We start from the raw sequence: 24,947 nt of genomic DNA on the forward strand, positions 1-24,947 counted from the left end.
GTACGGTCAAAAATTTAGGGGGCACTTTGGCTGTCTAAACTGCGTAGAGGCGAAAGCGGTTTCCGCACCCCTTTGACTGCCTCTGTGGCAGTGGTGACGTCAACACTGGATGAAGTCACACGTAATTAATTACTAATTACACAGCAACGACAATTACTTATTAATGGCTAATTACTGATTAATGACTAATACTAGTTAACGGCTAATTAATGACGCTTAAGCTTCGCCTTTCGGTGTGGAACGCGACAGCGTGTTGTAGCGCTGCCAGAGAGTCCACGGAACGCCACCACCCGTTCGGCGCGATGCCTTGCCCTTTGAACGCAACGCTTTTTGAGGAAAGGAAGTGACGCAGTAATTCTCTGTCATCTGGGTGGACACCTGAACCGCACCGTACAGGAAGGGAGGAAGTGAAAGAAGAAAGAGGGGCCGTAATGAAGAAAATGAAAATTGTATTTGAGGAAAAGAAATTACGCAGTAATTGTCTCACATATCTCGGTAGACACCCGTCAAAAGCGTGATACCTCTGCTGACAGTCTTCTATCGACAATGATGAGGCATTAAAGGTGTACTGAAGAGGAATCTGTACTCGTCTTTTTGCCGCGGGAACTCAATCTGCACGTTCCGAGCATTCTTAGGAACTCAGATTTATTGCCCTGTGTGGCTGATTTTCCTAATTAAATCGAATTAACGTCCGGCTCCCTCCTTTTTTTTTTAATTCTCCCTTGTACGGTGGGCGGAGTCGACCAACGAGTGGAGTGCCTTTCAGTCAGTCCCGCGGCGGCTTGCCGCTCTGCCAACGGCGGAGTAATACGTAGTAGTCCGTAAAAGCAAATAGTTCGCGCGTATTTTTATTTCTGCGGGCTTATTTAGCGGCTATATTATCTGCGAATGAAACTCACGGAAACCTAAAAAACAAAATAAAGCGAAAACAAAGCCTCCACGGAGCTGGCTGCAAGGCACTCCACGCGTTGGTCGACTCCGCCCACCGTACGAGGGAGAATTAAAAAAAAGGCGCGAGCCGGACGTTAATTCGATTTAATTAGGGAAATCGGCCACACAGGGGCAATAAGCCAAGGTTTCTGAGAAAGCTCGGAACGTGTAGATCGAGTTCCCGCGGCAAAAAGACGAGTTCAGATTCCTCTTCAGTGCACCTTTAAAGGCTTTCGCCTTAATAATCAGTGTCGATTTCGTGCTCGTGTCTGTGTACAGCACCTGGTGCTAACTGCTGGCTACACTGGACATTCAAATTTAGGTGCCAAATGTACCATTGGGGACAAAATTTTGCGGGACGTCGGAGCGGCGTTTTCAAGCTGCCTCTGCGCCACTAGGCGGCGCAGTGGCCGCGTCGAGGCTGTGATTGCCGATGATTAGGCGCATGCGCGTCCTATATTCTTCCGCTTGCCTGTCTGATAGCTCGTTTCGCGTGAGTAGCTGGTTTTTCTGAGCTTGGCCGCGGGCGGCCGCTTTTCGCCGCTTGCCCTTGTCAGCCGCCACATGGCCGCCGTACTCGGCGCGCTTCCCGGCGACAGCGGTGACGGTGCGCATTCACGGCGCCCGTCGCATTAATGTAACTTTTTTCTTATGGAGAGAAATAAAGCGCTGTTTTTTCCTTCACTTAAAGAATCGTTTGTAACTTCGTGCCTACGTTGGAGGACGGGTTTGTTCTGCTGCGTGTTAGAACCACTTTCTGACGCACCTTATCGGCGAGCGTGCATCGTAACCACTTCATAAATATTCTGCCCCTGTAAAGTGCAAAGGTGGGAATTCTTTCACAACAAATTTATTGCCACAAATGAAAAAAATTGGACTTAAACAAAACCGCAATCCAGGAGTCCATCGCAGAAGTCACGCTTATGAAACGCCGCAGCATCTATTTGTATAAAGACCTGTAAAGCACGAAGCCTTTCCTACTGTCTTGATGGCCGCCTGTTAATTATCCGCGTTGGTTGGCATTCCCAAAGTGCGACCCCAAATGGTAAGCTTTTATTAAGCCCCATGCATTTTCTATGGTGTCCGTCTGGCCTTCCGGTGACCGTGCTAGCTGCCGCACACCAGGACTTCCAAGAGCAACCCTCACTCTCTGCGAAGTGTGCGCAGGACCTCTGTCCCGCTGAAATAGAAAGCATTTAACCCACAATAGTCCGCCAAGGACGCAGGGCAGGACATGTTCTCAATATTGTTCGCGTAACAAGGCAAGGGTCCGTCGATTGTCACTATACAGGTCTGAGCCCTCTCATTGACTTGCGGCTCAGACAGCCTCTCCTTAAAAAAAAAGTTACATTAATGCGACGGGCGCCGTGAATGCGCACCGTCATCGCTGTCGCCGGGCAGCGCGCCGGCTACGGCGGCCATGTGGCGGCTGACGAGCGGAAGCAGCGAAAAGCGGCCGCCCGCGGCCAAGCTCAGAAAAACCAGTTACTCATGCGAAACGAGCTATCAGACAGGCAAGCGGAGGAATATAGGACGCGCATGAGCTTAATCATCGGCCATCACAGCCTCGACGCGGCCACTGCGCCGTGTAGTGGCGCAGAGGCAGCTTGAAAACGCCGCTCCGACGTCCCGCAAAATTTTGTCCTCGATGGCACTTCCTCGTGATGCAGCGTGTGCACACGAGGAAATGATCTCGCATCTCTCGCATCGCAGCGCGTACTCTTCTTCACATGTAACAAACTGTAGCTGTCATTCAAAAATATCATTTTATTCCGTCGGCATCAGAACCCCAATGTTAGAATAATCCGCCCGTCCATCCATCTGAAGCCTCAGGTGACAGAGTGGAGGGAGTGAAATCCACCTCTACGAAATTGCAGGGGAAGAAGAGAGGGTGGAAGGCGATGGCTTGGCAAGCGGTTGCCAATCAGTGTCGAGGGGTGTGCAGAGTGAATGTGCCAGTGGTTGCTGGATTTCATCGGGTGTGTGAAGTGGGGGTGTCGCGTGGTGATTGATTGATGGTACCCACTCGTGCAGTGTGAACCTGTCAGCGGCTTCTCCGTCCGGCAGGAACATAATGCCAACGCATACTCTGCTGCATGAGTCACATTGATCGTCGGTGACTTCTTTCTTTGTGGCCTTAATTCATCAGCATTTAACACGTGTGCCACTCGAGAATTATATTTCATCACTGTCCGTGCATTGCAGCAGGGAATTTTTTAACAAAACACTTGAGTGGGGAGGGCAAATACATCCCACCGGCGGCATGTGGTTGTTTTTTCTTCTGCTTTTCTAATCAACTATCTTTAAGCGATAACATATTCAGTAATATTCTAAATTGATCAACACCACAAAATAAATAAATAAAAAAACCCTGCGCCCATTGGTTTCTGTAGCTGTTGGCTTCTTTCGTTTATTAAGCGCCATTTGCAACATAAAAACACTGTTCACAAAGCATCACATCTGATCTGAGGTGCAGAGCAGAGCCTGTTAGATCTATCCATGCTCACCACACAAATTAAACAGCCAAGTTATCAATTATACTAGCATCTGCTCAGTTTCAGATACTTTGACGGTAGGTGCCTTTTGCCATAGCTTCTGGTAATGCTCTTCGTAAAAAAATGCATGCGAGTTGTGACGTAAAATGCTATTAATGAGGCACAAACATCCTCGCAATGGTCAATGCACCAAAGGCGAGAACCTTGTTTTGCCTTTACAACACTCATGACATTCCAAATGCTGTCAGCGTGCCGCTCCAGCGGGCTAAAATATCCTGTGGGAATCTTCTCCAGGTGTGCTACAAACTGGCACAGCGAACTGGATGGGCATAAAAAGGCCCCATTATCGAGTGAATTGTGCCAAGTTCCAGTTCTGAGATTTTTCTCTGCTGATCAACAACGTACGGGGGCAGTTCTCGCAGCCTGTCTTCAAAATACACTTTCGCGGTACATAACCCGCTACAGCCGGCTGTCGCGTGATGCCACAGCATATCATCGGGGGACGCCTTCAACAGCATCGCCTCTGCTGTCTCCATGTTTCCTGCCACTTAGCGACTAGTAGCTGGTTGCCAGTAGAAGTGCCTTGTCCAGCAGCATCTGGGCCCAACAATGCACTAAGCACACCCGGTTCGCAATTCCCCTTTAACACACAGTTTTGAGAAGATTATAGTTTTGAGCAGATTATAAAAGATTGTATACAATGGTTTGTTCCCCTAGACAAAGAAATATCGCAAGCTGCCGTGAATTATTCTGCATTTATCTCCTTGAGTGAAAAAACATACGCGTTCGGTTTAAGCAAGCTAGGCAAGAACTTCATGTCTCAAGAACGTTAGGAAAACAGTTCTTTCACGTTAAGTTAAAGAAAAGTTTCTAATGACGAATCCTAAAAAGTTTTCGTGCGCTGTTTTCCCAGAGGCCACTCCATCCGATATATATTCATACAGTAATCAGATAACTCAGTGCCTGAAGAAAATCTCAGACGCCCTAAACTCACGTCTTCAGTCCGATTTTACTCGGGATAATAACGCACTGACGTGGTTTAGTAGCACTTCTTCAATTTCTCATAAGGAAGTTTCTCAAAACGGGGTCTTAAACTTTACATCTGCCTCCGATACAGAGAAATGTGATAGACCTGACGGTGTCTCTACTGCATTTTTTTCGGTATTCATTATGGAGAGCTCGCTATCTGCACATTATATTCAATAAATTCGTTGCTTTTTGTGCTCTTCCGGGCTCATTAAAGTTGGCCAGACTGCTGCTTTCATTGAAATCTGAAAATATAGGCGCATTTTACTAACAGCCCCATGATGTATAAGGTGAGAACATATCATTAATAAACATATTACAAAGTTTTTAGAAACGAATAGCATCTTACCTACCGTTCAACATGGTTTTAGACGAGGGTTTAGCACAATACCACAATTTTCAGAATTCTTCTTAAAATGTGGCAGTCAAGTTGGTGGAATATACTTAGTGACTTCCCGAAAAATTTTGATGCTATACATCTAAAATCAAGGTCAAGTTGAACCTTGTAGTAAAAAATCCAGTCTTACAAAATAGGATGCTGTAAGCCACCGCAAAGCGCCTGTATTCCAGGACACCCTCGGCGCGTGATCCTCAGAACAGAGACGACCGATGAGGATGACGGGTATTTACAGGTGAAAGTTCGCGCTCACATACATCCCCCCGCAAGAAAGCAGCTCGCTGTTTAGACGGGGCGCGAGACGTGAACGGTGTGCGTGGAGACCACGCGGTTGTTCATGCCAGATGGTCGTCCGAGTAAGGCGCAGGTGAAGCGGTGAAGAAACTTCTCGTGTCTCCTCACAGGGGATAAGTACGGTGGTGCTGGCCACAGCGGTATTTGCGCTCTTGCCGGTCGACTTCAGTGTTGAGGCGAGCAAGTGGCGACAATTGTTCGCCCGGAGATGTAGACGGAGTGGCGGGATCAGAGAAGAAGGTGGTATGAAATACTGAGGACGGTTGATGGCCGTAAACGAGGAAGAAAGGGCGGTAGCCATTGTTGTGCTGAGTTGCGGAATTATAGCCACAGGTGCGGAAGGGCAAAACGTTGTCCCAGCTCTTATGGTCAGGGCGGACGTACTTGGATATCATGTCGGACAACGTGCGCCGAAAGCGCTCGATGAGGCCATTGGTCTGACGGTTACAGCTGGAGGATGTCTTGCTGGCGGTGTTGGTGGCTCGGACTACTTCGTCAAGGAGTTGGGAAAGAAATGCCCTCCCACGGTCGCTAATCGGGTTACATGCATAGCACCGTGGCGCAAGACTATCGCACGCAGGAAAAAGTCGGAGACTTCAGAGGCGGCACCGCAGTGAAGAGGGGCTGTTTCAGCGTACCGTATCAGGTGGATAATGGCGATGAAAACCCAACGGTAGCCGGCTGGCGTGAGAGGCAGGGGGCCAAAGGAGTCGATGGCGACAGAGCCAAAAGGAAGGGGTTGGTAAGGAAGAGGTTGCAGGGTTTCAGCAGGAAAAGATGTTGAACGCTTAAGATGCTGGCAAGGCACACAGGATACGTATGTATTTAGCGACGCTGGTAGGAAGCCCGTGTCAGAAGTAGCGGCTCTTTATACGCTCGTAAGTTTTCTGGTGGCCTAAAGTACCGGCAGTGGTGCCGTCGTGGTAAGCCTCCAAAACTCGATGACGAAGGGAGCGAGGTGCAACAAGAATCCACCGATGACCACCAGAGTGGTATCTGTAGCGGTAGAGCATAATCGAAAGAGGTGGAGCTGGCGTCGCAAGCGACTGTTGGGTGGCGCTGACTGACCGCGGAGACGAGTGATAATTGTGCGGAAGTAAGGATTAGCCTATCTCTAGTGGAGCCACAGCGATGGGTGCAACATCCAGACGATCATCAGACGGTTGATGCGAAGGGCTGAATGGAGAGGAGGCCGCATTTGGAGTCTCGGGAAGTAACGGACAGCGAGAGAGGGCGTCAGCGTCAAGGTGTTTTCTCTCGCATTTGTAGGTGATAGTGAAGGCATACTCTCGGACGCCGAGCGACACAGGTGACCTGATAAGTTTTTTAACGAACGCACAGCGCATGATGATCTGCGACGATGAAGTGGCGGCCATACCGATAGGGACGGAATTTCTTAATAGACCAGATAACGGCAGTACATTCTTTCTCCCTGTTGTAATTACGTTCAGCCGCTCAACATGCTCTTCTCACGCATCGCTCCGTTACAATTAAAGAACTGCGACGATGCCTTGTTCACTGGCGTTGGTGCGAAGAATGGTGGGCGCTGTGTCATCACAATGGCGAAGCACAGGAGTTGAAGTGAGTGCCTGCTTTTGGGCTCGGAAGGCGTGTTCACATTCAGTGGACCTCAGGTAAAGCGCTTCAGACTTCAAGTGGTTGTCCAGCAGGACCGCGATGGAAGGAACGTTCCGGATAAAACGGCGGAAGTACGACGCTAAGCTAAGGAAGTTGCGAAGTTATTTCTAGCGTTGGCGCCAAGGAAATTTATTTACAGCTGCGATTTTGTCGGAATCGGGCTGGATTCAAGCCTTGCTATCGAGATGGCCATGGACTTTGATGGTTTTGCTGGCGAAGTGGCATTTCTTAGTATTGAGCTGAAGACCGGCTTGTGCAAGGCACATGAGAACTTCGGTGAGAAGGTGTAAGTGCTAGGTGAAGTTCGACGAAAAGATAATGATGTCGTCGAGATTACGGTGACAGGTGGTATCAGACGTGGCGGGGGCGAGTTTATCTTTGGCAAATCCGGTGTAGCTGGCGGGAGTTTCGGAACTAGGGTAGTCTGCCAGTAGAGCTCCTCCCGTATATCATGACTCGGATAATGAAACACAGGTCAACAAGGCCGCTGCCATCAGTGGGGTCTTGCTGGAGGTGGTACGACTCAAGTTCTTCCAATCATTGGCAAGTAGAGGTAACACAGTGGAGGGGTTTGGGCACGCAAGGTGGGGCCTATGCCCGGTGGCGAACGCGCTCCGATTGCGTCCCAGCAGCACTGACCCGGCGGCAAAGGGCGAGGACGTGCTCGATGTAAAAAGTATAGGATTCGCCAGGCTACAGCAGTCGGACGGCGTGTTTCTTCTTGGACAGCTAAGAGCGACCGGAAGGCGTAACCAGAAACCAGGCGACGTCAGTCAAGCAGGAGGCGACGCTCATCAGTCTGTGGGAGTCATCCCAGCAGCTGAAAGCACGGTGTAATTGTTGAGCCAGTCGTCGACATCGTCGCCACGAAGGCCGACAAAGATCTGGTGTAGTCATACCACAGCACAGCCGCAGCACAGGTGTATCACAGCAGCACCTACACAGCAGCAGGTGTAGTTGCCAGCGGTGCGCGGGTTCCGTTGCCCTCAACCATAACGGACGGCCGAGGACGCAAACGAAGCCACGAACGGAGCGCCAGGGAAGGCGATTCTAAAGCCAGAAGTGCGTAATACAAAGGGCTCCTCCCTAACTGCGAGCGCCGCTTGAACAAAACGTCTTTGCTTCAGGACACCCTGGCACTCTGCACGTGATCTTCAGAACAGAGTCGAATGATGACGATGATGGGTATCTACAGGTGAAAGAAGTGAAGGTTGTGGGGATTGAGCTTCTTGGGCTACCCGAGTGTGCGCCCGCTTCTGCCGTTTCGTTCGTTAGAGAGACCCCCCGTGGGGTGTCCGCGAGCGGAATGGGGGCAGCCGCGCTGCTTGTCCTCCCTTGCAAGGGAAGCTCTTCCGAGAACCGCAGTAAATCACCCTCCCTTCCGTTCTTCCCGCTTCGACCTCGCTTCCCCATTGGGTCACACCGAGTGACAGTTGGGCGGCGTTGTTTCGGCGAGAGGTCCCGAGCGGGAAATGAGCGGGGGGATCGCCACCGACTCAGGCAGCAGAAAGATGCGTAGAGTATGGCTCCCGGGTGCCTCGGCCTTTGCCGGGGGCCCAAGAGCGCGGGTGCTTTAATGTGCGCATCTAGTATGTATGCTTGAGTCCAGGCCCGAACCTCCGGAGTCGTGTAGCCCGCCTGTGCGGCGCCGACGGGCTCCGGATTCGGGAGGGCCTGATTTGGCTGGTTCTCCGTCATCGCCGGCCATTGCCGGTGACGACGCGCGATGAGCCATCGATGTGCGACCTGCGTCGTCAAGATGTGCTCCGCGTATACCCCATCCTTCCTCGTGTTGCGCTGCGCGTGATTTAACCCCTTTGGTTGGCCGCGCGGCATGCGATCGCCCTTAGCTGTGCTGTCACGCGCGTATGTAGTCTTTGCTTTGCGCGCGCGGCTCCGTGGGCCCGCTTTCGGGTGCTGCGGCGGGACTATGGGTTGCACCGAGGTCTGGGGATTAGTGCAGTGTTATGTAATGCAGCTTTCTGTGTAATAAACACTTGTGCTCTCAAATAACTGCGCCTTCCTTCCTTCGGAGCGAGAGCGCAGGCGCGCACCAAACACTGCCAGTGCCCTGAGCTTGCTCCGGCCCGAACCCGCGATATGTGGGCGAAGTGCTTCTTAATTAGCACATCGTCACTCGGGTGTTGACGAACCCACATAATTGGCGCCCAACGTGGGGCCGGCGAAACGCCGTTTAACTTTAACAAAAAACCAATTAACGAAAGTCGGCTCACAGCCACTGACGCCGTCGTAGTAGGCCATGGTCACTGGCGCCGAGAGGGGCTCCCTAGTCCGCCATCAAATCTCCGAAATCCATTAAAGGGTCTGCCGACGACGCCGTCGATGCCGAAGAAGGTGTCCAGGCCGGCGCAGTCGGGGACAGCTGGGACGGGCTTGGCCCCGAAGACAAGGGTTGAATGGGAACGCCGCAGCCAGTAGCCTCCTCTGTAACCCCGCCGCCGTCCAAATTAACGAGCAGCGACGCCAACGGCTCCGGACCAGCGCGCGCCACGGTCAGCAGCCACTGTGCATAGGCCGGGTCCTGGCCGACTCGCCGGATTACTTCCTTCACGGCCGCAGTCAATTGCGGCGCCGGTGCTGTTACCTGCGCAGCGGATTCCCTCTGGTGCCTGTCGATCCCACCTCTGTGCAGCTTGGACCTGGAATGGGAGTCCGCCAGCAGCAGACCACCGCATACGCAAAACACGGAGCCGGGCGCCGGAGGCAGTGAGGCACCGTTGGCGCGAAGGTCCTCGTCATCCACGGTCCGTCCCTGAAAACGGGCCAGCAGACGATCAGTTTTCTTTCTCCTGTGGGTCCGCTCCTGCCGCTTCCATGGTGCCGCAGAAAAGTATGAAACCGGCGCCTCAGTGCCGCTGTGGTACGTCCAGGTCGCCACCGAACGCTTCTCCGGAGACTTCGACACCTCCGCCGAGCCCGGTTGTGCGGTGGGCCCCGAACCCGTAGATGTAGTGGCCCCGGGGCGTGCGGGTTGGTGCTTGAAATAATTGCCGTGCTGCGTCTTGCCTGCTGGTCCACTGGTATTAGGGCTCGGATGCTGTGGGTGCGGCCGCCTCTTCTGGCCGCCGGAAAAGGTTCTCTGAGTCTGCATGACCTTTTCCTTTCGATGATGCGGAACCACGGGAATTGACTGCGAATAGTTCGGTGTTCCGATGACGAGTGCAGATCCCCCAGGCTTGCGGGCCGCGCCCTTTCTTCCTGTCGGACCCGTACTCTCTTTCTTCTGACACTTGATTTACTAGAGCAGACCGTCGCGATGGCCCACTGGACCCTCTCACTTGGTCGAACCGTTTGCGGTAGGCTCACCTCCTTTCCATCCCTGCGCCCTTCGGCCCAGAACTCCGGCGCAACAGAGGCCATGTTCCGCTGCCGCCTCCTCCTGTCTCCGGGACCCGCGATGGCCCGCGCAGCGGGGTGTCGGAGCGCTCTTGCGGGTGAAGCCGTAGCCGGGGAGTCCGGGGCTCTCAGGCGGCCTCTCCGCCGCCGTTTTCGCTGTGTTAGACAAAGGCGCCGGTTTCCCCGAATTCCCGCTCGCTCGTCCCGCGGCCGACCGGAAGCTGTTCTTCTTCTGCGCAACTTGGTGGCGACAGCGGGCTCTTGGCTCCGGAATGCGGCCACCTTCCAAACGGCCTGGCCCTCGGTGTTCGAAGCAGCAACGGTCGTTGCGGCGTCCGCTGGCTCTCCTCCGGGCACGCTGTGAAGGCTGGCCTGCGGCTGCAAAGCTGTCTTTTCTTTTTAGTTACTTTTAACGATTTACACACATTTTTTTTTCTTTCAGTTAGTCTAACCCCGCTCGGTCTTTTCCGAAGAGAAAGCGTGTGCTTGCTCCGGAAGCCGTGGTGCGAAATATGGAAGGGGTGTTCCGTCCATATTAAGCAGGAGAAATTACTCCCTGCGCGTTGGTCAGAGTTGTTTCTGCCGTGGGCGCAAGTTGTAACGAGGTGCTGGGCTCTGTTGTCGAGCCTTGCCTCTCGGTGCGGCTGCCTGCTGGCGGGGGAGGGTGTTCTCCACAGGCCACTCGTTCCCTCTGTCAAAGTAGGGTTTGAGATCACAGACATGCACTGGCCCGCCGGTCGGTCTTAGCGTCAAGTCCGCCAGCCTGTAGACGAGAGAGGAAAGTTTCTCCCGAACTACATATGGTCCCGTCCATTTCGGCGCCAGAGAAGCAGAAAACCGCTTACTGGCATCGCTCAGAACGTGACTGCGCCTCAACACCAGGTCACCCGGTTTGTAGTGAACTTCCCGGTGAGAGCGGTCATACTGCGCTTTCTGCTGGGCCCGAGCAGTGCTCAGATTCCGGCGTGCTTTGTCCAAAGCCTCCGTCATCCTCGCGCGCAGCCCGGTCACATAGTCGGCGCGTGCCGACCAAGCAATCGGGGTGTTGCTGCGAACCTGTAGAGTAAGTTCTAACGGGTTCGGCAGCTCCCTGCCAAGGTTGAGAGCGGCAGGTGTGTACCCAGTTGAGCGGTTCACGGTCGACCTGAGAGCAAACCCAATCTCGGGGAGACAGGTGTCCCAGTCGATGTGCGTCTCCGCAAATGCAACGAGCATGTGCTTGATGTTGCGGTTCACGCGTTCCGTGGGATTCGCCTGGGCGTGGTACGTGGTTGTTCTCCTGTGCTTAATGCCAAGGGCCGCACAGGAGTCCACGAAAAGTTTGGCAGTGAAGTACGATGCATTGTCCGTTATCAACTGCCCGGGGTAGCCGAATCGTGTGAGCACCTCGATCAGCTTCCCCATGATTACGCGTGCCGTCAGCTTTCGAAGTGGGAACAGTTCCACCCATCTGCTGAAATGGTCTGTGACAACGAGCAGATATTGGTTTCCACTCGGAGTCCTGGGGTAAGGTCCCATGACATCACAAGCCGCAATTTGCCAAGGACCCTGGCTATTGATCGGCTGCATGAGCCCAGGTGGGCGTCCACCACGTGGCTTGACCCTTTGGCACACGTCGCACGAGCGGGCGTAGCGTATCGCATCCCGCTTCATGCCAGGCCAGGTAGCGAGGCGGCACAGCTTGAGGTAAGTCTTAGGGCCACTCGCATGCCCAGCGATGCACGTGTCATGAAAGTAGCGTAAAAGTGCTCCTCTCAACGTGCGTGGAATCACCACCTTGAAGGACTCGTGTGTATCCTTCTCGGAGGGGATATATCTCAGCAGGATGCCATCGGAGTCGAGCAGATAGGAATCCATCGCGCTCACAGCATTACCAGCTGTGTTCGAGCGCCCCGCACGGACAACAATACCAGTTGCCTCCATGTGCGCCGCGGCCGCGCCGCCCGGCTCCCTGAGCCCGTCGAACACTTTTCGACAAAATGGATCCTCCCGCTGTGCCTCCAATAGCTCCCTTCTGCTGAAAACGCTCACCACTGAACTGATGCCTTCAAAGTGGTTTACGCTTTCGCCCTGGGAAGGCGGGGTGTCCCTTCCCTCGGGGCGTTGTGTGAGCTGCGCGGCAGTCGCGCTGCTCTGGCTGTCGGGCGCGGCGGAATGGGCAGTGTTGTTACTTCCCAAGCCGTCAACGGGCGCGCGCGAAAGTGCGTCCGCCACCACGTTGTTCTTGCCCCTCCTGTAGCGCACGGTAAAGTCGTAACGCTGGAGGAGCAGCGCCCATCGCGCTAGGCGTCCGGACGGCTCGCCTAGGCGTCTCAGCCAAGTGAGTGCCATGTGATCAGTCTCAATCACGAAAGCGACTCCATCGACATAGTAGTCGAACTTCCGCAGAGCGAAAATAATCGCGAGACATTCTTTTTCTGTCACGGAATAGTTTCTCTCTGCGGGAGTTAATGAGCGGCTGGCGAACGCCACCGGTCTCAGGCTACCTCCGTGCTCTTGAAGCAGGACTGCTCCTAAGCCCAGGTCACAAGCGTCCGTGTGGATCACAAATTCCCTGTTCAGGTCAGGCAGCCTTAGCTCTGTGGTTTCCGCGAGCGCGCAAGTGAGATGGCGTAGTGCCGCCTCTTGCTCGGGTCCCCAATGCCACTTCACACCTTTCCTTAACAGCGCTGTTAAGGGAGCTTGCAGAGCTGCGCAATTGGGATAAACTGTCGATAAAAGTTCGCCAGCCCCAGAAAACGTCTTAGTCCGCCTATATCTGCCGGCGACGGGAACTGCAAAATAGCCCGCAGCTTGTCTTCGCACGGCAGAAGGCGTCCTTTGTCTAGCGTAAACCCCAGCAGTGTTATTCGGGTCGCCGCTATTTGGGTCTTGTTCGGGTTCAGAGTGATTCCCGCAGACCTCAGCCTTTCCAGTACATCCCTGAGATGGCGTAAGTGCTCATCAAAGGTTTCCGAATACACGACAATGTCATCCAGGTAAGCAAGAGCGTGGTGCCACCTTGCATCGCCTAGGACACGGTCCATCAGACGCTGGTACGTCGCGGGCGCGCCGACCAGGCCGAACGGCATTCGGGTAAACTGGAAAAGTCCCCTGTGACAAGTGAAGGCAGTTTTCTCTCGATCACTAGGGGTCATCTCCACCTGAAAGTATCCTCTGCTAGCATCGAGCGTAGTGAAGTACTTCGCTCCACCAACATTGGACACTATCGAGGGAATGCTCGGAAGTGGGTATGCGTCCTTCCGTGTCACCTCGTTCAGGCGTCGATAGTCCACACAAAGGCGGGTTGTTCCATCCTTTTTGGGCACCAGCACCACTGGAAACCCCCAGGGGCTGTTTGATCGTTCCACAACGCCTGTATCGAGAAGCTCGTCCAGTGCGTTATCGAGCGCTTTCCTCTTAGCCAAGCTGACTGGCCGAGGATTGCACTTCCATGGAACAGCGTCGCCTGTCTCAATTTTGTGCCTAACCAGCGTAGTGCAGCCAGGCCGCTCCGTGAATACGGCGTCGTACTCGTTTAGGAGCAGAGAAAAACGCGCTTTTTCCTCCCCCGACAAGCTGTCTGAGTTGTCCAGCAGCAGGTGGGGAGGCCTGCACGCCGCCGCGGCACAGAGTGCAACCGCAGGGGGGACAGGGGGTCGCGCGGGAGGGGAGAGGTTCCCTTCCGCGCTTTTCCTCTCGGCGCGGTCGACAGGCTGGTAGTTCAGCCGGGCCGAGGGCGTTTCGAGGCTCTTTTTCGGGCGATCGTTGCGTACGTCTGCGCGCGAAGCATCGGAAAGCGAATGTGCTTTCGACGCTTTTCGGGGTTGAACGAAAGGTTTCAGGGTGCTACATGCTCGCTCCCTATATCCTCCGTTGCAGACGTCAATAACAATGCCCGTCTTGGCGAGGAAGTCTCTACCAAGAATAATTGGAACCGATAGGCCGGGGAGGTGAGCGAAGCGCTGGCGCCTCACTCTTTTCTCCCCCCGCACCACAAGCCGCGCGGCACCGCTCGCGTGCGCAGTGCCGCTGGCTAATCGGAACGTGAGGTTGCTCGCTAGCAGTCGGAGTCCGTTCCGACGGAGATGCTCACATACCTCGTCGTCAAACAGGGATGCGCTCGCTCCTGTGTCTAGCAATGCCATGAACTTACGTTGTGCCACTGTAAGCTCAATAAGCGGTACTGGCGTGTCGCTGGGTGGTTCCAAACGACAAGCCAGCGGGGCTAGGAGTTCGTGTGACTCACTGAGCACCGCTGTTGACGCCGCCGGCTGCGAAGCGTTGCTTACCGGCGGCTGCGTTCGTTTCCCGAAAGCGCGTGCTCTCGGTTCACGGGGCGTCTGCACTCCCGGGCGTAGTGCCCTCGTTGGTTGCACCGGTAGCAGAGGGTATTCGGCCATTGCCGGGCGGGGCAGTTGTCGCCTCGCGCCGGCTGACCGTTCCTCCCTGCCGGGCGAACCGTCGCAGATGCCCTTTGGTCTAGCGTCCTCGGGTCGGCATGTCGGTCCCGATTCTGCATACCTTGGCCACGCGCAGCGTGTGCTGACCGCATAGCATACGTGTACGGGTCGAGAGCTCGGTCTGACAGTTCCCAACCGTTTCTCAATTGCCCGTCACTGAATGCAACCATTTCGGCTCCCCGGGAACGGTTTCGAAAAGTGTCTCCGTTCCAGGCGCATCGCGGCTCAAGTGCCTGCGACGCTGGCGGGGGTGGCCGATACGCGCGGGAGGCGAGTATGTCCGCCTGTATGCGCTTGGCTGCCGAGGCGAGTTCGTCCAAGTCCCTGAACGGTACGCCTCGTAGGTAGGCTGCGAAGGTAGGGTGCGCTTGTCGCGTAACACGCTCTACCTTCTCGCCGTTTGAAGCTGAGGGGTCTGCGAAACGATAGAGTTCGTCCATCGCCCTCACGTACTCAAGCAAGGACTCGTCCGGATGCTGAGTACGCAGCTCCAACTCGCGCCGCAGACGACGGTCGTAATCTGCGGGCAAGAACTCCTCGCGAAACCTCGCTCGGAACTCCTCCATCGTGCGAGACCGATGGCCAGTAAGGCGGAACCAGCGGGCAGCCTGATCAGTCAGTGAGATTGGCACGACACGCGCCAGAATCTCGCCATCGGAAAGCCCTGTCGCCTGCTGGTAGGTCAGCATGCGCTCAAGGTACTCGTTGGCACTGACAAGATCGTGATAGCCGCCGTAGCTGGGAAGGTCCACCCTTAGCCTCGGACTCGCCGCTGGAGCGGGTGTTTGCAGGTTGTTCGGCACGATACCCGTGAGGCTCTCTATGAGGCGCAAGGCGTTGCGCAGGGGATTGAGCTTCTTGGGCTACCCGAGTGTGCGCCCGCTTCCGCCGTTTCGTTCGTTAGAGGGACCCCCCGTGGGGTGTCCGCGAGCAAAATGCGGGCAGCCGCGCTGCTTGTCCTCCCTTGCAAGCGAAGCTCTTCCGAGAACCGCAGTAAATCACCCTCCCTTCCGTTCTTCCCGCTTCGACCTCGCGTCCCCATTGGGTCACTCCGAGTGACAGTTGGGGGCGTTGTTTCGGCGAGAGGTCCCGAACGGGAAATGAACGGGGGGGATCGCCACTGACTCAGGCAGCAGAAAGGTGCGTAGAGTTTGGCTCCCGGGTGCCTCGGCCTTTGCCGGGGGCCCAAGAGCGCGGGTGCTTTAACGTGCGCATCTAGTATATATGCTTGAGTCCAGGCCCGAACCTCCGGAGTCGTGTAGCCCGCCTGTGCGGCGCCGACGGGCTCCGGATTCGGAAGAGCCTGATTTGGCTGGTTCTCCATCATCGCCGGCCATTGCCGGTGACGACGCGCGATGAGCCATCGATGTGCGACCTGCGTCGTCAAGATGTGCTCCGCGTATACCCCATCCTTCCTCGTGTTGCGCTGCGCGTGATTTAACCCCTTTGGTTGGCCGCGCGGCATGCGATCGCCCTTAGCTGTGCTGTCACGCGCGTATGTAGTCTTTGCTTTGCGCGCGCGACTCCGTGGGCCCGCTTTCGGGTGCTGCGGCGGGACTATGGGTTGCACCGAGGTCTGGGGATTAGTGCAGTGTTATGTAATGCAGCTTTCTGTGTAATAAACACTTGTGCTCTCAAATAACTGCGCCTTCCTTCCTTCGGAGCGAGAGCGCAGGCGCGCATCAAACACTGGCAGTGCCCTGAGCTTGCTCCGGCCCGAACCCGCGATATGTGGGCGAAGTGCTTCTTAATTAGCACATGGTCACTCGGGTGTTGACGTACCCACATAATTCCTGTGCGGAATTATGTGGGTTCGTCAACACCCGAGTGACGATGTGCTAATTAAGAAGCACTTCGCCCACATATCGCGGGTTCGGGCCGGAGCAAGCTCAGGGTACTGGCAGTGTTTGGTGCGCGCCTGTGCGGAATTATGTGGGTTCGTCAACACCCGAGTGACGATGTGCTAATTAAGAAGCACTTCGCCCACATATCGCGGGTTCGGGCCGGAGCAAGCTCAGGGTACTGGCAGTGTTTGGTGCGCGCCTGTGCGGAATTATGTGGGTTCGTCAACACCCGAGTGACGATGTGCTAATTAAGAAGCACTTCGCCCACATATCGCTGGTTCGGGCCGGAGCAAGCTAAGGGACTGCAGTGTTTGGTGCGCGCCTGCGCTCTCGCTCCGAAGGAAGGAAGGCGCAGTTATTTGAGAGCACAAGTGTTTATTACACAGAAAGCTGCATTACATAACACTGCACTAATCCCCAGACCTCGGTGCAACCCATAGTCCCGCCGCAGCACCCGAAAGCGGGCCCACGGAGCCGCGCGCGCAAAGCAAAGACTACATACGCGCGTGACAGCACAGCTAAGGGCGATCGCATGCCGCGCGGCCAACCAAAGGGGTTAAATCACGCGCAGCGCAACACGAGGAAGGATGGGGTATACGCGGAGCACATCTTGACGACGCAGGTCGCACATCGATGGCTCATCGCGCGTCGTCACCGGCAATGGCCGGCGATGACGGAGAACCAGCCAAATCAGGCCCTCCCGAATCCGGAGCCCGTCGGCGCCGCACAGGCGGGCTACACGACTCCGGAGGTTCGGGCCTGGACTCAAGCATACATACTAGATGCGCACGTTAAAGCACCCGCGCTCTTGGGCCCCCGGCAAAGGCCGAGGCACCCGGGAGCCAAACTCTACGTATCTTTCTGCTGCCTGAGTCGGTGGCGATCCCCCCGCTCATTTCCCGCTCGGGACCTCTCGCCGAAACAACGCCGCCCAACTGTCACTCGGTGTGACCCAATGGGGAAGCGAGGTCGAAGCGGGAAGAACGGAAGGGAGGGTGATTTACTGCGGTTCTCGAAAGAGCTTCCCTTGCAAGGGAGGACAAGCAGCGCGGCTGCCCCCATTCCGCTCGCGGACACCCCACGGGGGGTCTCTCTAACGAACGAAACGGCGGAAGCGGGCGCACACTCGCGTAGCCCAAGAAGCTCAATCCCCACATCCCCCTCTTCTTAAATGCCCCCGTCTCTCTGAAAACAGAGCGACGGTCACTCCACACAGCACAGAATTCCTTTCGCTAGCATCAATGAGCTACCAGCCTTTCGCCATTCCTCCAGCCCTTAAACACACCCATACAACAACATTACTGAGAATTCTAATCACAAAACATCACACATGCGACACTACGCAATATGTGCACACAAGTATTCGCGCCATAGAAAATTACAAATGCGGTCACTCGAACATCACATAATCAATGCACTCTGTATACATCTTTACATAAGTTAAAATCTGGCATATATATACGTGCGTCCATGCTGTCACAATGAATCAGAACGCGCACGACAGAGCGCCGGAAAACGTTCGACACAACTAGCCGCCGGAGCCGATATCTCCGACGGAATCGGTCGGTCCTGACCTGACGAACGGCAACCGATATGCGCCGGAAGCAGCTCACCCCGGCGTCGACGCGCCGCGATGGCGGTCCTCTCCAGGCACACGATGCTCTGAAGACGATGTCTCAGCAGTGCTACGATGCGGACATCTCCGCGCAGGTTGCCTCTGAAGCTCCGCTGATTCGGCTTTGGCACATACCACCGAGCCTGGGGCTCGCGCACACGCACTCAAGGAACCAGGAAGCAGCGACAGGCGTCCCAAAACGAAAGCATAAACATGGCAATTCCATGGCCCTTGTCCACTGCAAGGCTCCTGACGGGCAATAATACCACTGAACAAGAAAAAGTATTCACAAACAAACACAATTTCCACCACCCCAGCGGGCGAGCGCCCGACGACGCTACAATGGTCCAGGGTAAGGAGGAATGCGAGCAACTTAAACACTCGGAACACACACACATTCCGAAACGTCGCTAACAAGCATACCCCTCAGCGGCTTCTCGGCATACTCTTTTTTTTTTACTTTCTCTTCCCACATCTGGGCCCCGTTCGACGGATTCATGCCCGCGCACACATCCTCTCCGATATCTCTAGAAACACGTGGCGAACCAGAGGCGCAAACGGCAGCAGCTATGCAGCCACCAGGCACAGTGGAAAGGAGGAGGGCGCCGGCCCACGCATGGAGGAAAAGAAAGCTTTTCACCCCCACAGCAACAGGCCCTCCCGGCTCTTCCAGGAAAAAAAGGAACCCCGCACACGACCCTTCGCGCCACAATGAGACAAAGAAGGCCGTCTTCCGAAGTGAACGGAAATGCGATTGCTTATCTACAATACTACACTTTACATAAGCGAGACAACAAAACACTTCAAAACGCATATTATACAGACGGGAAGTATTTAGCACGAAAATACGCTTTGAAACATTCACGGCACTGTACAGAAACAAAACATGCATTCTTCCACTCACATATCGGGCTGAAGGCTCAGCAAAGTAGCTCGCTCCGGGAACGCCGCGGAACGGCCTCGCCACGGCGAAGGCTGGTAAAGTCCGAGCTCAGCTCTCAACCGAAGATGTCCGATATCAAGCACGGAACAAAACACAAAAGTGAATGTCGTCTGAGGAGGCACCGAAGAGACAACCGAAAGCGATCGTATGCTTCGGTCGTGCCCGCTTGCCAAAACGTGAAATCAATGGACCTCAGCATCACCTATCTCGCTCACAAAAGTAAGCGATCAAGTCGGCAGCGTAATTCGACTTCTCCGCGCGCTACAGAGGGCACGAACAAGACGAGGGAAAAACTGCGCGTAGAAAGGAAAAATCCTTTCGCGCCTTCTTGGCCCTGTTTCTCGCCGCGGAACAAAGGTTCGCGGGTATCGCTAGGCCTGGACTCGGCGGATCGGCTCTCAACACCTCGAAAGCGAGAACGAGTGCCTTCCCGCGGTAAATCTGCGTTACTGACCATCAACAGCCGTGGGTCGTGAAAGAACTTGGTTAATTTAGAAAAAGATGCTACGACGCTGTTGGGTGGACTCGATATTCCAGCACGAGCCGTCATGACCCATCAGGGCAAGCCCCGGGGACGCCAGTTCCGTCTGGCTTCGGCCCCTCGGCGCACGCTGCAATACAAGCTAGCGTTCCGGCGCCAGGTCTCTCTCAAGAGACAGAATTCCACGGCCTCATGCGCGCGACGCAATACCAGCGACTTTCCGACGCATTGTCTCCCTGAGACTACCGTGAATTCTAAACGCGAAAGGGGTCACCGCGTTGGGCCCTGAAAAGCTCTTTGGGCTGGAGATAATCCTAGCTACTCCCGAGGAGTCCGGCCAGTTTTGCCACCCTTACATAGCGTCTTACCAAGCCAGGCCTCTGCTCTGCCACTCCTCGGCGCGGCGCGGGGGTGCTCGTATACGCGTAGTCCCCTTCGGCGCCAGCGCGATAGCAACCAGGCAAAAGGCGGCTGACTGAATTGCTTTAGTTCCGAATAAAGGTTCCTTTCTCACGCATCCATCGACCCAAAATTACGAATTCGCACGTTTGCTAACCGATCCCAACTACCCGCAACGGAGGATAGAAAGGCTTCGCATGCGCGTTGCGACCTGGCTTAACTAGCCCTGAAGCTTGCAACAGAATGCAGTAACTACAAAGGTAGGAACTGCCCCACGTTGGGCGCCAAGAATATGGGGGTTATTCTTGTAGTAACGCTCAAAGGGCTAGAAGCAGTTGTCGCTCTCTAGCACCAGCGTGCCAGCCCTAGCAGTCAGAGCTGTGACCCCCAACCCGCGGTGCGCTGAGTCGCAACCACGGCGGGTTCGGGCCAGAGGGGACAAACACGAGTATGCTACTCGGATGAGCGTTTATTGCTCCCGAGCAATACAATGCAGCAGCAACAATACAACCGCCGTAACGATGGAGAGGGTTCCGCTCGCGTACGGGGGTGAAAAAGACAAAGGAAAGAACGCACGCAAAAATGTGGGGGAAGAAGGTTCCGCTCACCTCGCGTGGTTCCTCGCTCACGGCCCGCGGCGGTCAAGTCACACACGGTGGCCGGGCGATAAGGGCAGCGGTCTCCGTGGCAGATCTCTGATCCATGCGTGTGCACGGCTCCCGCCAGAAGACGAGCCAGCCTCGGAAGAAACGCGTCTCCTCCCGGGCTGTGGAGAGGAGGTCTCTCCGTTGTAAGAGGGGAAAGAGGGAAAGTCTCCGCGGCGGGGAGCGAAAGGAAGCGGGGGTGGCGAGAGTGCCCTCCTTCGCAAAACCTCCCGAACGGCGCGCGCATAGCATCGCGTGATAATTACGCGCGGCCGTTACAATGGGGCAGGGGATTCATGTGTATCCCCACAAGGTTCGCGCACGGCGCTCACAATATCTAATTTTCTTCCTGCCCTCCCTCAGTAGGTAACTGTGATGCGCCACCAGCGCCCTTCAGCACTAGCGGAGGCCTGACGCTCTCTTAGGAAAGAGACGGAAGGAGAGGAAAAAGAAGAGAGACGCTTCCCGTCCTGCGGTGCAGTCACGGTCTCCCAGGCTTGACTTCATCTGACCGATCTGATCTCGGACTGCCTGCCTATCTGCTTTGGTTCCTGGTGGTGCCGGGCGTTTCTGTTTGGTGAGGCCGTTCCACGTTGGGGGGTTTTTTGGTCAGGATTCAGGGTAGCACTGTAGATTTGAGTAATGTGAGGTTGCCTTTGCGCCGGCTATAGGCATGGCTTTCACCTCCCCGGGTGGGGGCTCGGCAGCCTGGTTCGCCAGTCTGCCGGTCGAAAGCTTGCCTCTGACTTCATTTGGGAGGAATGGTGTAGATGCAATTCCGGTGGCGCTTGTACCGTTAGGTGATGGAGTACTAAAAATGAAGAATTCCAAAGCGATCCAGCACGAACTGAAGAGTCTGTCAAATCACTATCTCGACATCTCTGAAGTGCGTCCTTTCGGGAGGCGTGGTATTCTTTGCAAGTCGGCAAACACTGAGTGTGTGTCGGATCTGCTCCGGTGTCGTACTTTTACTGCAGTTCCGGTTAAGGCCTTCATTCCGGAACAGCTTGCGTGCACTAAGGGTATTGTCCGTGGAGTGGACCCGTCATCTTCCGCCCAAGAAATTCTGGAGGAATTCCAGGACGCAGGAGCCGGGGTTATTTCTGTATACCGTTGCTCGCGCGAGGTCGCAGGAGTGCGTGTTGCTACAGAGTCGGTAATTACAACTTTTGCTGGTCGCACCTGCCCCTCTGAGCTGAAAATATGGCCTATTGTATATCGCGTGGACCCGTTGCAACCTCGTCCTCTGCAATGCACAAACTGTTGGCGATTTGGACATAGTGGTAAAGCCTGCAAGTCGGCGACTAGATGCCGGGTGTGTGGTGAAGGTCACTCCTCCGACAGCTGCACTGCTGGTGAACCTGTCTGTTGCTTGTGCAGTAACGCCCACAGTGCTGATGATGCCACTTGGGAAAAACGGTCACAGGAGCAGAGTATCTTGGAATTAATTGAGCAAAATAGATGTTCCCGAGCAGACGCTCATGCGCTCCTTAACCGCAGAAATCACTCTTACGCCAGCCTTGTGCGTTCCTCTACTCCCGACCTTGAAGCCACGCTGTCTGCCAAGATTGTGTCAAGCGTCGAAAAAGCACTGTCAGCTGTGGTAGAGCGTATGCTCAGCAGCTTTACTCAGGCTTTGTCTGAGATTGCTGCGAGTCAGGCAGTTTGTCATCTCCCACCTGCAGTGCCGCCAGTGACAACTTCACTTCAACCGTGTGCTGAAAGTTCGATTGGACCATCATCTTCCAATATACCGACTCCCGTGCCACCTCTCGATAGCGTCCCAGTTAGTCTTCCTCGCAGCAGTGTCTGTACTACTGATGTGGAAATGACCTGCCCTACACAGAAGCGTCGTGCTTCCACCTCTCCCTCTAAGACCTCCGTTCCCCAGCTCAAGACTAGAAAAGGGCCTGCTAAAGTCTCCTCGAAGTCTGATGTGCTAAAGGAGGCTGTTTCGGCCTCTATTCTCGACTAGTTAACATGGCTGGTGTAAAGGTTCTACAATGGAACTGTCGATCTCTTGCTTCTTCTCTTACAGATTTAAAACTTCTTTTATCTTCTCATAATCCAGATATAGTGCTCTTACAAGAAACTTGGCTCTCATCTGTAAAATCATTTTCATTAAATAGGTTTCGTGTTTTTCGAGCGGACCGCATACATGGTAGGGGCGGTGGGTTAGTGACCCTGATTTCTTCAAAACTGTGTCACCGCGCATCAATTAATAAAAAGGTTATGCTTCCCGACTGCGAGCTCTTAGCTGTTGATCTTATTTTGCCGCACTGTGCTCCTGTCACAGTTGCTAACGTATATTATCCAGCAGGAGTAAACAGAACAGACCACCTGGACAGCTTGCTTGGCAACTCTAATAGGGTCATTATTGCTGGAGACTTTAATTCACATCACGTTGTCTGGGATACCTACACTGACTCTCATGGTCAGATGTTATGGACATGGATGTCGGCAAATAATGTGCGCTGCTGCAATTCTCGGGCCATAACCTTCATCCGTGGAAATTCGAGTTCAGTTCTCGATTTGTCTTTGGCAGCAGGTGGGGTAGGTATAGGGGCATGGTCCACAGTTGACAGTGGTACGTCTAGTGACCACTTGCCAATTATTTTCACCATCTTGGTGCGCTCACTCCATGGGCAGGGTTCTGCTCGAAAGTTAGTTAATCTGGCAGCCTACAAATCGTTTTTGCGCGCTTCCCTTTCATCTGATGTTTGTTCCAACGGAAACGACAGGGCTCAGCGAGTGTTTCATTCTGTTTTGAAGGCTACAGAGAGTTCCCAGTTCATTGTGCGGTCGGGTGTTAGCAATAAATCACCATCCCCATGGTGGAACGCTGCGTGTGAGACAGCCTTCCGCCGTAGGAAAGCAGCATGGAAGAGCCTTTCGCATAATCAGAGCCCTGCTAATTGGATCAACTATAAATTTTTCTCGGCCTCGTTTAAGAGAACAATAGCAAAGGCAAAGGATGACTACAATCAAAATTTGAATGCCTATTTGTCAGCCCCAAACAATAGGAAGGCTCTGTACCGTTTTATGGAACGGAATATCCACTCCTCATCAATGCAGTTAACAAGCTCGGCTGTACTGTCCCCACATGAGGCGAAAGATGAGTTAGAGCGAATCGCACAAGGGCTCGCGTTACGCTTTCAGGAGAAGCGCAGAGTGCCCTTGTTCGACCCCTTCCCCTGCTCAGACTATGTGGCGGTTGATAAATCAGAACTACTAACTGTAGTTTCTGCGATGCAGTCTTCGGCTCCGGGTTCGGACGGTGTTACGGTCGGTATGTTGAAAATCTTAGCTGAAGAATTCACTCAGGACCTTCTCGATCTGGTCAACGCTTCATTGGAAGCTGCATGGCTGCCGCACTCCTGGAAGGTGGCGAAAATAGTATTACTCTTAAAAGATTCAAAAAAAGGATTCCATCTTGATAACATTCGGCCGATAGCTCTAACATCCAATTTGGTAAAGCTCGTGGAAAGAATTGTGCTCAGCCGCCTGTCAAAGCATGTTTCAGAAATTAATGCATTGTGTCCAGCCTAGATTGGCTTTCGCCGCGGATGCTCAATATGGTCTGCCCATGTTGATTTAGAGAGCAGAATCCGCCTTGCTATGCGAAAAAACGAAGTCCCAGCGTTAGTGACGCTTGACATTGCTAAAGCGTACGACAGTGTTGAACATTCTATCCTTCTCACGAAATTGTCAACACTACACCCGCCGTACTACGTTTATGCGTGGATCCGCGAATTTTTAGTGGGACGGCAGTTTTTTTGCACTGACGGCTCCTTCACTTCAGACACCTACGCCCAGACCAGAGGTGTGCCACAAGGTTCTGTGCTTTCGCCACTCCTTTTCAATATTCTATTGTGTGACATTCCCATCCACCCTGACGTTACAGTTTACGTTTATGCAGATGACATTGCCTTCTTTGCCTCGGCAACCGACATTCATGCCCTGTATCGTTGTCTTCAGGCTTACCTCAATGCTCTCGAGGTTTGGCTTAATAACATTAATCTGGTGTTAAATGTGCATAAAAGCAGTGTGTTAGTTTTTCAATCTAACATGCCTTTATATATATATCGTTACAATATCGCACGGACATTATACCGCAGGTGGACTCCTTGCGGTATCTAGGCGTAATTTATGATGGTAGTATGGACTGGCGGCCCCACATCAAGAGTATCGTTGAGAAAGGAGAGCGTGCGCTGGGTCGGCTACTTCGAGTAAGCAATAGGAGATTTGGCATGCGTCGGGACACGCTCCTACTCCTTTACAAAGCCTATGTCAGACCCATTTTGGAATTTGGCTGCATACTCTTTTCTGGGTCCGCCAAATACAAGCTCCGTCCGTTGCTGCTGTTAGAAAGGCGTGCCCTGCGCCTCTGCCTCGGCCTCCCTCAGTCAGTTTCCACCGCAGTTCTGTACCTGGAGGCTCGT

At 54.2% G+C, this 24,947-nt stretch overlaps 1 protein-coding gene across 1 annotated transcript; it reads right to left on the reverse strand.

Moving 5' to 3' along the window:
* Positions 1 to 14,241: 14,241 nt before the first annotated feature.
* On the reverse strand, positions 14,242 to 19,531 carry LOC149349295 (uncharacterized). Its single transcript, XM_089575428.1, has 2 exons — positions 19,436 to 19,531; positions 14,242 to 15,442 (listed from the first exon to the last, which is right to left on the reverse strand). The coding sequence occupies exons 1-2, from the start codon at positions 19,529 to 19,531 to the stop codon at positions 14,405 to 14,407; spliced, it is 1,134 nt and encodes a 377-aa protein (XP_089431554.1). The 3' UTR covers positions 14,242 to 14,404.
* Positions 19,532 to 24,947: the final 5,416 nt, after the last annotated feature.

Source organism: Amblyomma mixtum, chromosome 3, assembly GCF_055824585.1.
Source record: "Amblyomma mixtum isolate Tamu chromosome 3, ASM5582458v1, whole genome shotgun sequence".
NCBI classification, from domain to species: domain Eukaryota; kingdom Metazoa; phylum Arthropoda; class Arachnida; order Ixodida; family Ixodidae; genus Amblyomma; species Amblyomma mixtum.